A 15,197-nucleotide genomic window follows, 5' to 3' on the forward strand; every position below is an offset into this window, starting at 1 on the left:
CAGCTGGCTGGTGTGTTTACGGACATATTCAATAAATCCCTATCCCAGTCTGCTGTCCCCACTTGTTTTAAGATGTCCACTATTGTTCCTGTTCCCAAGAAAGCTAAGGTAACTGAACTAAATGACTATCGCTCCGTAGCATTCACTTCTGTCATCATGAAGAGCTTTGAGAGACTAGTCAAGGATCATATCACCTCCACCCTACCTGTCACCCCAGACCCACTTCAATTTGGTTACTGCCCCATAGGTCCACAGACGATGCAATCGCCACCACACTGCCCTATCCCATCGGGACAAGAGGAATATCTGTGTAAGAATGCTGTTCATTGACTACGGCTCAGCATTCAACACCATAGTACCCTCCAAACTCATCATTAAGCTTGAGACCCTGGGTCTTTACTCCACCATGTGCAACTGGGTCCTGGACATCCTGACGGGCCGCCTCCAGGTGGTGAAGGTCTTGAGTGACGGTAGTTGTATGTTTTCTTGGCACCGTCAAGGCCAGAAGAACCTTTGAATAAAAGAAGCATGTCATTAGTGTTGAACTGGAACATTTTTATTCAGAATAACGGCCTACCCCGGCCAAATCCAAACCCAGATGACGCTGGGCCAATTGTGCGCCGCCCTATTGGCTCCCAATCACGGCCGGTTGTGATACATACAGCCTGGAATCGAAACAGGGTCTGTAGTGATGCATCTAGCACTGAGACGCAGTGCCTTAGACCGCAGCGCCACTCGTGAGCCCTTACATGAAGGCTATCAAAAATGTACCGTAACAGCTGTGTAGTCTATACGTTGGACATGGGCCCCCATCCTCCTACTGGGATGCCAAAGCACTTTTGTGTGAGGCATATCATTACAACTTCTATTTACTTTGGTGTAATTTTCACATCATAATATCATAAGTCGCATCCATTAACAGTATCTTACCTGGACATGGTCACATGTTGACTTTCAGAGGAAGCGCCTCGTCTCCCACGAAGACATATGGGCTCTGTGTTTGGGTCCCCAGGCAAGCAACTCTGGCCTTGGTAGCAGCAGCTGGCCTGCAATGAGTTGAGAGCCAAACTTGCGTCGTGAGGGAAATTCCTGCATCTCCCTCCCGACCGAATGCGCCAACATCTACCATGGTTGTGAAGTCTGCCGGCCCGCATCCGAATGTATTGAAATGATCTTCGTCAGTGCTTCGCGATCGGTCGGACAACAGGTGTAATTCTCCTTCCCCACCTAGTAGTGTTCTGTGGACGAATTTGCCTGTCATGCATTTCAATGTTGATGTCCACAACAGAGTGGAAACGCAATGCCCCCTTGTGGTTAAAGGCTCCGTTACGAGACGGACGCCACATACTTTGAAATGTTTCACATGTGCCCTCTTCCTCAGTCCAGCCAGAGTCCGTCCAAGAACAGGAAGTTACCGAACCACAGAAGATGAAAATATTGATGGCTTTATGGGATAGTTAGCAACTTGTAAGCAATTACCCATTCTTATAAGTGAGTACTATTTTAATAGTAATGTTAAATCATACACATTGGCTGTTGATCCTATTATATTATATGACTGTTCCCTCCCGTTTAAGTTTATTGTGCTGATAATTACATTTTGTTTTTGATGATTCAGATTAACATTAGTATCCCACCAGTGTAATGAACACGAGGGGAGACAGAGAGCTGGTTTCAAGCGCAGGGCACAGCAGCTGTTTATTGTACAGGACCACAGGAGGAGGCAGGTAGCTGGGTCCAGGGGCAGGCAGGGGGTCCAAAAGGGCAACAGTACAGGCAGGGAAAAGGCTAGTAACGTCATCCGGGAGATCAGGCAATAGGTTGATAACAGGAAATCCGACAGAGAATAGGCACAAGGCGTCATTAGTTTTTGCCTGCCTCACTAGCATACACAGGAGTAAACCACAGGAAAACCAGAAAGAAAGAAGTGTCACAAAACAAACAATACCTCACAGTGATGGGGTGCAAAGAACTGAACTAAATAGTGTGTGATAATGACATACAGGTGTGTGAACAGGTGATTAGAATTCAGGTGATTGGGATCTGGAGAGTGGGCTGCGTTCAGGGGATATACGAGTTTGAGAGTGTGAGCTGGATGCAGACGTTACAACCAGAGGGAAATTCATTTTTTCATGTGCTTAAAAAAGATGGTACATAAAACATGAACACAGAAACTACACAATAGAATTCATTTAAAGTGCCATAGCTACACATTTATAGTGAAAGTATGCGGTATACCCAACAGACTATCCATCAAACAGCCTACCAATTATCCTTCCCACTGTCTTAATCAAGCGCTGAATCTTGACTTGGTCTTGCACTGGCATGTTTCCAAAACACGCATATCAGACCAAAGGGGAAACGCACTCTGCAGGACCGATTTATAGAACATTTGTAAGATATGGCGGTCAACATTTTAAAATGGTTCAGTTTGCGTTAAAAAAACAAACATTCCCTGTTGCATTTTCTTTATCTTTGCAAAAGCACCGTCGTTCAATTTCATTTGATTGTCTATTTCGATTCCCCATTGAGTGATGTGGTCACTCTATCGACTGATTCCCCATTGAGTGATGTGGTCACTCTATCGACTGATTCCCCATTGAGTGATGTGGTCACTCTATCGACTGATTCCCCATTGAGTGATGTGGTCACTCTATCGACTGATTCCCCATTGAGTGATGTGGTCACTCTATCGACTTATTCCCCATTGAGTGATGTGGTCACTCTATCGACTGATTTCCCCATTGAGTGATGTGGTCACTCTATCGACTGATTCCCCATTGAGTGATGTGGTCACTCTATCGACTGATTCCCCATTGAGTGATGTGGTCACTCTATCGACTGATTCCCCATTGAGTGATGTGGTCACTCTATCGACTGATTCCCCATTGAGTGATGTGGTCACTCTATCGACTGATTCCCCATTCATCTTCGTAGGAGGTAGTGGAGTTTTGTTCATTCTCAATTCAAATTCCGTCTTTTTGTTTTCTTAACGTTTATTTCAGGAAAGTTTGTCTGTTTCTCTGTCTCAACCTTGAAGAGAGGCTTGGTCTGGGTGGAGGAAACTCACAACAGTGGTGTCATCTGCATATTTAATGAATTTGTGGGCTGAGTCAGAGGCTCGACAATCGCTTGTGTACAGTTTTCACAGTATCGGTGAAAGTACGCAACCCTGAGGGACTCCTGTATCCACCGTTCTAGATGTAGAGGTGGTGGAGTTGAACTTCACTTGTTGGGTACGGTTCACAAGGAAACTATTCATCCGCACGGTAGACGAATTGGTTTGGATCTGTTTGGGATGAGAGACCAGAAAGAATTTGTTTTTGAAGAATTTCTTCAAAACATTTCATGTCAAGCTTGACTTGCTATAAAGTTAGAGAAACAAGTTCAGGAAAAAGTAACTTAGCAAAACATGCTTTATTATCACCTGAAACAATATATTTATTCTCTCTTGAATAAAAAGGTCATATTTTGCATTCTCCCAGAATAAATGTGATCTCTGATGAGAGACACTACACTTGTCCATTCGGTAGCGGGGCCTTCGAAGAGGATGTATGGCGTAACTGTGATATAACACCGTTTTTGTTCTGTGACGTTCGATGGGCATTTAAGGTGTGACCGGTGATCTGACAGGTGACACGCGTCAAAGGTGTGTGTGTGTGTGTGTGTGTGGTAGGTGCGCCTCTCTCACCTCCCCTCGGGGACAGGTGCTAAAGTGTGAGGGCTGAGGAGTGTGGGAAGCTGAGTTCCCATCTCAGACCTGTGAAAAGAGACACTAGAGCATGTGTCTCCACCAATGTCCTCCCGACAGCATGGGCTGACAGGGTAGTGGTGACGCGACCTTTTCTCACCTTTTCCTTTTTCATTATTTTGTATTTTTTTACATAACCACTATTGTTCCTCTTGACCCTGTTTTTTTTTTCCCTGTTACAGTTCCCCACCTGAAGAGTTGATGGTTGTGGGTTGATCCATTGGCGCGCCCTCTACAGCCAGCCCTGTACCAGTAGCCCTTGCCATTCCAGTACTGTACCAGTTAAGCGATACCAGTGCCATTATGTTGTTGTCTCGATGGTCTCTGCTGCTACTCTGGTCTCTACTGGTTCTACTGGTCCAGTCCCCCCTAACCCAGTCCAGACCAGCTGCTTCCCTCAGTGACACTGACAGTGACACAGGTAAGAGACATGGACCACATAAAATATCTTTCTTTCTTTCTTGCTCTCTCTCTCTCTCTCTCTCTCTCTCTCTCTCTCTCTCTCGGCAGGGCTGCGTCTCATTAGCCTTCTGTGTGTGCGTGCGCTTCCGTTTTGCTCGCTTGTGTGCGTTTTTTAACGTGAGCTTTCTCTCCCTCTTTCTTATTTGATCCCTTTCATGCCAGGCTGAGGGTTCTGGGTTCAGGCTGCTTCCATGATGGTTCAATCCCACTGACTCTGTTCCGCTGTCTGGAACTGCTCAGTTAGCAGTGGGTCTTTATTCTGAGACAGAGGACAGAACACACTCTTCAATTTGGGGATGTGGAGGCTCTTTATTGGTCTAGAAAGGACCTCAGTCTTCAAGGTTTGTCCATTTAGTTACAAAAACTGAGGATGTTTACAGGGATTCTTTCATGGCGCAACCACGGTTTAGGTTCTCCACCACTGGCTATGGTTTACATATCCTGTCCACGCACACACATGCACACAGTTGGTTGGATGTGGAACAGAAAGGCTGTGTTTGGTAGGAAAGGAAGAATTCTGTCTGAAAGGAGGTGTTTTTTTCCCTCTGTTGGCGAGTCGTGTAACCATCGGCCATCCTAAACCAGCCCTAACACCATGGTGTGTGTGTGTGTGTGTGTGTGTGTGTGTGTGTGTGTGTGTGTGTGTGTACGTGCTTGCTTGTTTTGGAACGCATAAATTCTTGTTTTTCTCTCAGTCAAAAACACCAAAAATGTCACTTCTGCTGCAAACAATTTTGCCATACACGAAGGCTGCTTCCAATTTTCTATCTCTGTCTCGCTGCTTCTTTCAAATAAAGCTGTTGGTCTTTGGATTTCAACCACCTCCCCCTGCTCTGCTCTTGTTTAGTGGATTCCGTTCTTCTTTTCAGTTATTTTATCCTTGTTTGTATCTCTTCTCTCTCTCCAACTCTCTCCTCTGTCTATCTTTGACAACCTTTCATTAGGAATGTTCCCCCTGCCATGAGCAGACCGTATTCAGGACTTCCCATAATGCAGTTTCTGTAAACCTCTCCCTGTAGATTACAGACCTGCTGTGGTGAGGCTGGGAGCTGGGATTCTGGGATGGTCTATGTCACTCTGTGGTGGTGATGATTATGGACCTAATCTCTCTAGATTACAGTAGATATGATGATGAGTCGTGCTTTCTCTGGTCGCAGTCCTGCTGAGATGTGGGGAGGGAAGGGATCTGCGGCAGAAAATGCCCTTAGTAATGTAGTAGTTCTATATTGTATAGTAATCAATATATACATTCTGCTGGGAGATGGAAAGGGATGTGTGGTAGAATATATCCCTGCTTATAGTAATCACTGATCTGACGTGGCTGGATCTGTGAATGCTGTGGACTGGAACCATATCAGACGGTGTCTAATGGTAGAAGGAAAAGGGCTTTTTTCTTATTCAACATATTCAAACAGGACCCATTATTAAAGCTCTGGAGCCCTCCTTCCTCAACTCACCCTCACACCCATCCTTGCCCTTTTGTTTGCAGCCATTTGTCAGGATGAAGGTGCTGACGATTAGTGTGTTTGTTTATCTCTGAGCTTGGGGTTAGGGAGCTACGTGGGAACTCTGAAGGAGCGGTGGTGCGTGCGCTGTGGCGACAGTCGAGGCACCTTAAAAAGGGGTGAAAGGTTAATCTTTATGCCGTTTCCATTCCCACTCAGCAGACCCCCACAGAGTAACCTTGTCTCAGCCCTTCCTGTTTGCACACACACACACACACACACACACACACACACACACACACACACACACACACACACACACACACACACACACACACAGTCTTGTACAGCTAAATCCTATTTTCCCTAACCCTAACCCGTACTCTAACCTTGACTCTAAATGTATTATTTGTTAAGAACAAATTCTTATTTTCAATGATGGTCTAGGAACAGTGGGTTAACTGCCTTGTATATACTGTATTCTGTTCTATTCTGCTGTATCTTAGTCCATGTCTCTCTGACATTGCTCATCCATATTTATATATTCTAAATTCCATTCCTTTACTTAGATTTGTGTATATTGGGTATATGTTGTGGAATTGTTAGATATTACTTGTTAGATATTACTGCACTGCCGGAGCTAGAAACACAAGCATTTCACTACACCTGCATTAACATCTGCTAAACACGTGTATGTAAAATTAGATTTTGATTTGAAACCTTACCCTAGCTCCTAACCCTAAAACTAACCCTAGCTCCTAACCCTTAATGTAATACTAACACTAATTCTAAGCTTAACTTCCTAGAAATAGCATTTGATCTTGTCGTGACCAACAAAATGTCTCCAGTTGGTCCAAAAAATTATATTCTCGCTATTCTTGTGGGGACTTCTGGTCCCCACAGGAAAAGTTAAACACATCCACACACACACACACACACACACACACACTGGTTTCTAACTCTAGTTTACATACTCGTTTGAGAACGACAGCAATAGTGAAAGTGTTCCTCTCTCTCTCCATAGCTGACATGCTTACATCGTCGGAGGATGAAGATGATGATGATGATGAAGAGTCTTCCTCAGAGGAAAATAAACTGTACAACAACCAGAAGCTCCAACGTAAGCCCCTTCCTCTCACCTCTTTCCCCCAAACCTTGCCTGTCACTCACCCTTCGCTCCCTCTAACTTGATTAGTATGATTTTTTTATATTGAATCCAAAGTTAGAAATATAAATGCCTCTCTCTCTCTAGCGGTGGCTCCTCAGTGGGTGACTCCAGACAAGATGGAAAAGAGGCTCCATGCCGTTCCTGCCAGTAAGACTGTTAAATTCCGTTGCCAGGCGACTGGTAATCCCACTCCAACTTTGCGGTGGTACAGGAATGGAAAAGAGTTCAGGAGAGACCAGCGGATTGGAGGCTTCAAGGTATGTATGTTTGTACAGCCCTCTGCTGCATAGTGTGTTGTCTGTATAGTGCGTCATCAGTAAAGTCAGCAGGTAAATAGCATACCTTAAAAGTAAAGATTAGATTACAGTGCCAAGGGGTAGAATGTATAAAAATAACAGCAGAGGTCCAAGCACTGAACCTTGGGGAATACCAAATGTCACTTATTTCTACTTTACCAAATTTCAATCACAAACACCACACCAAATGTGTATTTTTCTTGGTTATTTTTATGTTTTCACTCCCTGACTTTCTCTCTCACCCCCTCCCTCTTTCAGCTCCGAGACCACATGTGGACTATAATAATGGAGTCTGTGGTTCCATCTGATAAAGGCAACTACACATGTCTGGTGGAGAACAAGCATGGCAGCCTCACACACACCTACCAGCTGGACGTAGTGGGTCAGTATGTGTGTGTGTGTGTGTGTGTGTTTACTTCTGATATGCGTACATGGAGAGATGTGTACGTATATGTGTGTGTTTGCGTCACTCACGTTGCATGTGTGTTTGTGTGTTCTAGAACGTTCCCCTCACAGGCCCATCCTCCAGGCAGGCCTGCCAGCTAATCGTACGGCAGTGGTGGGTAGTGACGTAGAGTTTGTCTGTAGAGTGTTCAGCGACCCTCAGCCCCACATCCAGTGGCTCAAACGCATCAGCATTAACGGCAGCAGAGTGGGGACAAACGGACTACCCTACGTACGTGTACTGAAGGTACACACGCACACACACACACACATCTACGTACAAATTCTGAAGGTTAACACAAACTGTACCCACGAGGGCTACCCCACATAAACATCTCTCTATCCCCCTCAGACTGCAGGGTTTAACACCACAGACAGGGAGATGGAGGTGTTTACTCTGAGGAACGTGTCTGTGGAGGATGAGGGAGAGTACACCTGTCTGGCAGGAAACTCTATAGGAATGTCTCACCACTCTGCCTGGCTCCGCGTGATCAAAGGTACGCACACATAAATGTACTCGATTATTCTTAACCTTTGCAGACCAATGTGCTTTACAAATGTGCACTCAAAATGGAAGAGAAGAAACAAACAAAAATGACAATAAAATAAAAACCATTGACTTCCTCCTCTGCAGACGTGCCTCCCTCCCCCGTACCGTCTCAGGCCTACCTGCAGATTTTCATCTACTGTGTCGGCTTCTTCGTCATCATGCTCCTAATCGCCATAGCGACCGCCTGCCGATTACGCTGCTCCCCGAAGAAGAGCGACTTCAGTAGCCAGCTGGCTGTTCATAAACTGGCGAAGAGCATTCCCCTACGCAGACAGGTAGCGCACACACACATATACACACATGCCCGTAAACCACGATCGTATGATGAGTAAAATTTGCCTGAGAACTAATCCCTGGGTTTAGTTCAGCAGGCGGACCGCTTACCATATCCTCTCTCACAGCCTCCCCCTCTCTTTCTCTAGGTGTCAGTAGACTCCTCTTCCTCTCTGCAGTCTGGGGTGTGTCTGGTCAGACCCTACCGCCTCTCCAGCGGAGCCACGCCCAACCTGGCCGGCGTGTCAGAATATGAGCTGCCTGCGGACCCGCTCTGGGAGCTGTCACGAGACCGGTACTAGAAGGCTTATATCCCTGCATAGAGAATACACAACCTATAGTTTAGGGAATACATAACCCTGCATATGGCATACATAATCTGCATAAGGTGCTTATAACTTAACCAAGGGGATTCATAACCTCCATGAACAAGACATTCATTTTATTTATTTTTCACCTTTATTTAACCCGGTTGAGAACAAGTTCTCAATTACAACTGCAACCTGGCCAAGATAGAGCAAAGCAGTGCGACACAAACAACAGCACAGCGTTACACATGGAATAAACAAACATACAGTCAATAATACAATAGAAAGAAAATCTATATCCAGTGTGTGCAAATGAGGTAAGATTAGGGAGGTAAGGCAATAAATAGGCCGTAGTGGCGAAGTAATTACAATTTAGCAATTAAACACTGGAGTGATATATCATGGCTGTCAGCCAATCAAATGTGCAGAAGATGAATGTGCAAGTGGAGATACTGGGGTGCAAAGGAGCAAAAAGTACAAATAACAATATGCTGTGCGTGTCTGTGTTGTAGGCTGTCTCTGGGGAAGCCACTGGGTGAAGGATGTTTTGGTCAGGTGGTGCTAGCAGAGGCTGCAGGTCTGGACAGAGAAAAACCCTCCCGTCTCACCATGGTCGCAGTGAAGATGCTTAAATGTTTGTGAGACTACTGCTGACTACTTCTTGAAATATATTCCTAAAATTTGAGGAGCAAATTAGAATAAACGTAGATTTTGGTATCGTCATTTCTAACCTTGAAAACGGTGTGCGTATTGGTTGATATTGATGTGATGTCACGTCCTATTTCCTGTGTAGCGGACGCCACAGAGAAGGACCTGAGTGATCTGATCTCTGAGATGGAGATGATGAAGATGATCGGGAAACACAAGAATATCATCAACCTGCTTGGAGCCTGCACACAGGACGGTAAGACTGGCGCTGTTTGTGTGCATGTGTGTGTGCGTGCATGCGTATGAGCAGAATGGCAAACCATAAGTACAAAGAGGCACAGTACAAAGGGATAAAGATAACAGCAGGGGTCCAAGCACTGAACCTTGGCGAACACCCAAATGTTACATTACAAGTAGGGTTTGGCGGTATCCAGATTTTCATATCGTCATACCGTCCTTCTCTCATCTCTGGATTTATGGTATTACCGTCTTAGTACCGTCTTAGTGCTGAAAAGGCCATTGGGCATCCATTACCAGAATGCTAACAAAAATAGCACAAACTAATAGCGTATTTCAATATAGGCTGTTAGCTAAATATGCTAACGAGCACAAACACAAACTAATTGCAAAGACATACAATCCAGTTTATACAGTTATACAAGTATAGGTAGTAGCTACTGAATGTAATTTCTGTTTCGCTTGTAAAAGTCCACACGCATGTGAACTAGAGACGTTGTGAAAATGAGCAAAGTTTTGATGCATGCTTGTCTGAAGGAAGAACCGTACTGGCTCTGGAGCAGTATGTGTCCACGCTGTGTCTGTGTGGAGTGTGGAGTTGCTATGGTAACGGGCCTGCCTGCTCTGCTGCGAATGGAGGGGAGAAAAAATAAATGCAAAGAAATCAAGATGGCAGCAGTGCCAGCTTTACAGATAACTCATCCAAAGCACTTTGACTTCTCAAACATGACAGAACGTGTCTCTTTATTAACTCAGCCACTTACTGAGCTAATTAGCCAGTTAAACCAAATACACAGCTGGACTCACCAGCTCCTGTATTCTCCCGTTGTGCTATTTACAAACAAACACATGACTGGCTGAACATTTCTGGGGAACTACGGTAAACTTCATATTGTAAAACAATGCGACAGGTGAAATGAAGAATGTGATCTGCTTTATCTCCTAGATTATTGAGCGAGTTGACTGCAGGTATTTAAAAGTAGCTACAAATATTCTTAATTTATCTTGTCTTTTTCAGAATACCTATGTATACGCTACATACGGTATACCGCCCGAGCCTAATTATAACCCTCTTCTCTCTCCAGGCCCTCTCCACGTGGTGGTAGAGTATGCATCTCAGGGCAACCTGAGAGAGTACCTGCGGTGTCGGAGGCCTGTGGGTCTGGAGTATTGGTCTGGGCCTACCCGGGCCACCTTGGACACCCTGGAGGTCAGGGAGCTGGTGTCTGCTGCCTATCAGGTGGCAAGGGGCATGGCTTACCTCGCCTCACAGAAGGTCAGAGAAGAGACTAGTGTTATTGTCTCTCTCTCTCTCTCTCACTCTCTCTTCGTCTGCATCTATTCTCTTCTGTTACTCTACTTCTCTCTTTCTCCTTGAAGTGTGGACATTTGTGCCTGTCAATCAATTAATCAATCAATTGTTTGTTTTGTAGTGTATCCACAGGGACTTGGCAGCCAGGAATGTGTTGGTGACAGAGGACAATGTGATGAAAATCGCAGACTTTGGGCTGGCCAGAGACATCCATCACATAGACTACTACAAGAAGACCACCAACGTGAGTGACTTGGTCAAAATGGAGCAGGTGTGACTTAAACACAGACAGACGGACATATAGGTGGTTTAACCCCTGGTTTTCCTCCCAGGGTCGCCTGCCAGTGAAATGGATGGCGCCGGAGGCTCTGTTCGACCGCATCTACACACACCAGAGTGACGTGTAAGTCTCGCCCTCCTAACATTTCATAGACGTTACGTTCTGTTGCGCCGTGGCTTTACGCTGATCCATCATGTTATGTACCTGTAGGTTTCTTTTCAAGCCCAGCAATAACTGTCCCTGATAAAGTGATAGTTCACTGTATTGAATTCTGTGTGTGTTTGTGTGTGTGTTGCAGGTGGTCGTTTGGTGTGTTGCTCTGGGAGATCTTCACTCTAGGAGGCTCTCCCTACCCTGGTGTCCCCGTAGAGGAGCTGTTCAAACTGTTGAAGGAGGGACATCGTATGGACAGACCAGCCGCCTGCACAGAGGAGCTGTGAGTACGCGCTGAAACACACACAGACAGTACAATGTCCTCGCAAGTATAGTGATACAAGTATAATAAATGTCCTTGCACGTATAGCAATGCAAATGTCTGTTCTGACCCTGTGGTGTTTGTTCCCAGGTACATGATGATGAGAGACTGCTGGCATGCTGTTCAGTCTCACAGGCCAACCTTCAAACAACTGGTAGAGGATCTGGATCGCATGCTCTCACTCATGGCCAACCAGGTAAAAACACACACACACACACACACAGTGTCATTTTCGTATAATTTGAATTGTTCCCCTGAACATGTCCTCTCTGTCTCTGCTCTCTCTCTAGGAGTATTTGGATCTGTCCATCCCTGCGGTCCAGTATTCTCTAGTGGGTCCAGACACCAGCAGCTCCTCTGACTCGGTCTTCTCCAGGGAGCCGACCCACGGAGCAGAGTACTCTTCCCGGAGCCCGTCCCGGACCTCCACCCTGCTCTACAACCAGCACACCCCCCCTAGGACCCCTTCTCGGGCCTCTACCCTGGCCTACGACCACCATATTCCCTCCCGGACGTCCACCCTGACCTACACCATACCAACCCGGCACACCACCACCCGGGGACACAGCCAACGTTGATCTACCAAACCCTTGCCGCACACCTTAACCTATCCACCTCCCTTTTAGTCAGTCCCTACCATGAGCTCTGCCCCCAGCCCCTCCTACCCCCCACCCCCTGACTTCTACCCCCAGCCCCTCCTTGGTGACTGGGAGGCCTACCAGAGGGGAGGACACTACCTGAGTGCTTTAACCCCTTGTTCTCCAGTCTGCCCCGGAGCGGGGTTCATTTGACCTGCTTGGCATTTCTGGGGAGAGGCTCATTAACAAAGATGAAGACAATGGCAAAGACAGAGGGTCATAACAGAGTCATAAGAAATGGAATAGACTTTTCACAAAGACTGGGCTCTTCTGTTCTCCTCCCTATTAAGATGGGGATACTCACACAGGAGCAAGAGGAGGCTGCTAAACATTATTTTCATGGCCATATTATGCCATAGACCCATACAAGCTATTAAAAAGGAAATCCTACCAAGGGAAAACAAGTAATTCACTTCTTTTTTATTTAACCTTTATTTAACTAGGCAAGTCAGTTAAGAACAAATTCTTATTTACAATGACGGCCTGCCAAAAGGCAAAAGGCCTCCTGCGGGGACGGGGGCTCTTTTATATAAATATATTATGAATTGTGTCATCTGAAAATATATTTCCAGGGTTACTTTTTTTTAGATGGTTGCTTGTTTTTATCCCTGTCAATGACAGAGTGGAGTGGATATGATGCTATGTGTTTTAATAAGCTAATATCATACCAGCAGTGTTAGTCAGGGCTACAGTTACAGTATCACCCTCTAGTCTAGACTCTATGGACACCAGTGTTACGTTGAAGGTAATGATGATGTTGCTGAGGATAATGTTCATGGTAATGTAAATGGTTTTAAAACAGTGGCACTTATCGCCAATGGAGGTCTACCTTCCTTTACAGAGGATGCCTTTATTTGAAGGAGTGTAAATAAAATACAACAGTGTTAGAAAACCTCACGGAAGTCTTTTTGGGGGAGAGAGAGAGCGCATGCTGAAGTGATCAGTCTGCCAAATGTTGTCGTGCTCCAGGACTTCAGGGGTCGAAGAAAGGACTGGTGAAAGAGTGTGTGATGGGAGAGAGGGAGGAGAGGTTCTGCTGCTGACTGCAGAGGAAGCATTCTCTCCAGAAAATGGTAAGTGTGTGTGTGTGATTTAATGGTGGGAAGAGAGGATTGGCCAGTAACTTCGCTCTATCAATCACCCTGAGATCTGGAACTTACAGCACAGACAGGAGCTTCCTGCCAGACGCACGCGCACACACAGCTGGCAGCTTGTTTGGCTGAGGTCCAGGGTCTGGATAGCATGTCTGTTCCTTGGAGAGGAGACATTCGGTTAAACTTCTGGCTGCGTTCTCTCTCTCTCAGCTGAGATGTCAGCTGTTTCTGCGTTCTATTCACAGCTCATAGCTAACTATGTGTTCAATTAAAAAACAATTATTGTTTCAGATAGGAATTTTCCAGAAACTTCTCCGAAGGCGTAAGGATAAAGCGCCCCCATCCATTCACTCTAGAATTTGAAGTAGCCTATTCTAACCTGATTACCCCGAATAGGGTTATATTCCCTGAGCTCTTCCTGTGTCACTGTGTAAATCTGGGCTTGTCTAAACGTGTTGAGGAGTGTGTTTTCTCAGGGTTGCTCGTATTCCTGGAAATGAGGGCTGTTAGCACAGCCATCTGCCCTATTGCCCTATATGTTGACCACCACACACACACACACAAACGCACACAATGACGGCAATCAATGTCCCCCACCAAGGTGTTAATGCAAACACCCCACCCCTGCCACCCTTCTCCATTAAGTGCTCTCCTGGCTGTATGTGGGCTCTATTGGGGTTTATGGGCCGTGAGCTGCCGTTACTGGGTGTGAGGAGCCATAATGGGGCTGCAGTTTCCACCTGAGACAGATGGTTCAGAGGGGCGTCAGAGTCACTGGCATCCAGTGTGGTGCTGTTATCGACACCTGTCGGAGCTAGCGGAGGATCAGCCTTGGGAACCACAGGGGCTGTCGGGGTTATCAGGCTTTTGTAAAAAAATAATTTAAAAAAACGCTGGAGATTTATTGACAGGGTGGCTATCAACTGTGCAAAGTTCCTCAGCGTACACACGTCAGAGGAGCTGAAATGGTCAAACCACGCGGACACCATGGTGCATAAGGCACGACAGCGACTCTTCAACCTCAGGATGCTGAAAAAGTTCAGCCTGTCCCCGAGGGCCCTCAGTGTTCTACAGGAGCACCGTCGAGAGCCTACTGTCGGGCTGCGTCACAGCCTGGTACGGCAACTTCATCGCCGCTGACTGCAAGGTGCTACAGAGGGTGGTACGCTCAGCCGAATGCACCGTTGGGTGCACACTGCCTGTGTCGCAGGAAGGACAAGATCATCGGGGACCCCAGCCACCCGAGCCACGCCCTGTTCTCCCCACTTCCTTCACTAAGTATAGGAGCATTGTGGCAAAGGCGCATTGTGGCAAAACCTGAAAGACTGGTCAGTAGCTTCTACACACAGATCATCAGGCTACTGAACAGCAACCACTAGTCAGCTACCTGCTCCCCCTGTCCCCCCAGACTTCCTATTTTGTGTGTGTGCGTGCGTGTGCGCTTGAGCTTGCATGAGAGACAGACAGAGAGTTCATGTTTCCCTCAAGTCAGTCTGTTTTGACCCACCCAATAACCACAGCCACCTCTGTTTCTGTTTCTGGCCCCAATAACGACCTAGAGGGAATGGGATCAGCTGTGACCCACCCAATAACGACCTAGAGGGAATGGGATCAGCTGTGACCCACCCAATAACCACAACCACCTCTGTTTCTGTTTCTGGCCCCAATAACGACCTAGAGGGAATGGGATCAGCTGTGACCCACCCAATAACGACCTAGAGGGAATGGGATCAGCTGTGACCCACCCAATAACCACAACCACCTCTGTTTCTGTTTCTGGCCCCAATAACGACCCAGAGGGAATGGGATCAGCTGT

General features: G+C 46.3%; 1 protein-coding gene across 1 annotated transcript in view; it reads left to right on the top strand.

Annotated features, from left to right (window-relative positions):
* The window catches only part of fgfr1b (fibroblast growth factor receptor 1b), a 31,587-nt gene extending 18,408 nt beyond the window's left edge, over positions 1 to 13,179 (top strand). The window contains exons 2-17 of the mRNA XM_020466026.2: positions 3,934 to 4,172; positions 6,683 to 6,778; positions 6,911 to 7,083; positions 7,381 to 7,504; positions 7,623 to 7,813; positions 7,919 to 8,063; positions 8,201 to 8,391; positions 8,539 to 8,684; positions 9,210 to 9,331; positions 9,491 to 9,601; positions 10,668 to 10,858; positions 11,016 to 11,138; positions 11,227 to 11,297; positions 11,473 to 11,610; positions 11,740 to 11,845; positions 11,940 to 13,179. Of these exons, the coding sequence (XP_020321615.1) occupies positions 4,055 to 4,172; positions 6,683 to 6,778; positions 6,911 to 7,083; positions 7,381 to 7,504; positions 7,623 to 7,813; positions 7,919 to 8,063; positions 8,201 to 8,391; positions 8,539 to 8,684; positions 9,210 to 9,331; positions 9,491 to 9,601; positions 10,668 to 10,858; positions 11,016 to 11,138; positions 11,227 to 11,297; positions 11,473 to 11,610; positions 11,740 to 11,845; positions 11,940 to 12,227 (2,334 nt within the window). The 5' untranslated portion in view covers positions 3,934 to 4,054 and the 3' untranslated portion in view covers positions 12,228 to 13,179. The remainder of the gene's footprint in view (positions 1 to 3,933; positions 4,173 to 6,682; positions 6,779 to 6,910; positions 7,084 to 7,380; positions 7,505 to 7,622; positions 7,814 to 7,918; positions 8,064 to 8,200; positions 8,392 to 8,538; positions 8,685 to 9,209; positions 9,332 to 9,490; positions 9,602 to 10,667; positions 10,859 to 11,015; positions 11,139 to 11,226; positions 11,298 to 11,472; positions 11,611 to 11,739; positions 11,846 to 11,939) is intronic.
* Positions 13,180 to 15,197: the final 2,018 nt, after the last annotated feature.

Source organism: Oncorhynchus kisutch, linkage group LG29 (assembly GCF_002021735.2).
Source record: "Oncorhynchus kisutch isolate 150728-3 linkage group LG29, Okis_V2, whole genome shotgun sequence".
NCBI lineage: Eukaryota > Metazoa > Chordata > Actinopteri > Salmoniformes > Salmonidae > Oncorhynchus > Oncorhynchus kisutch.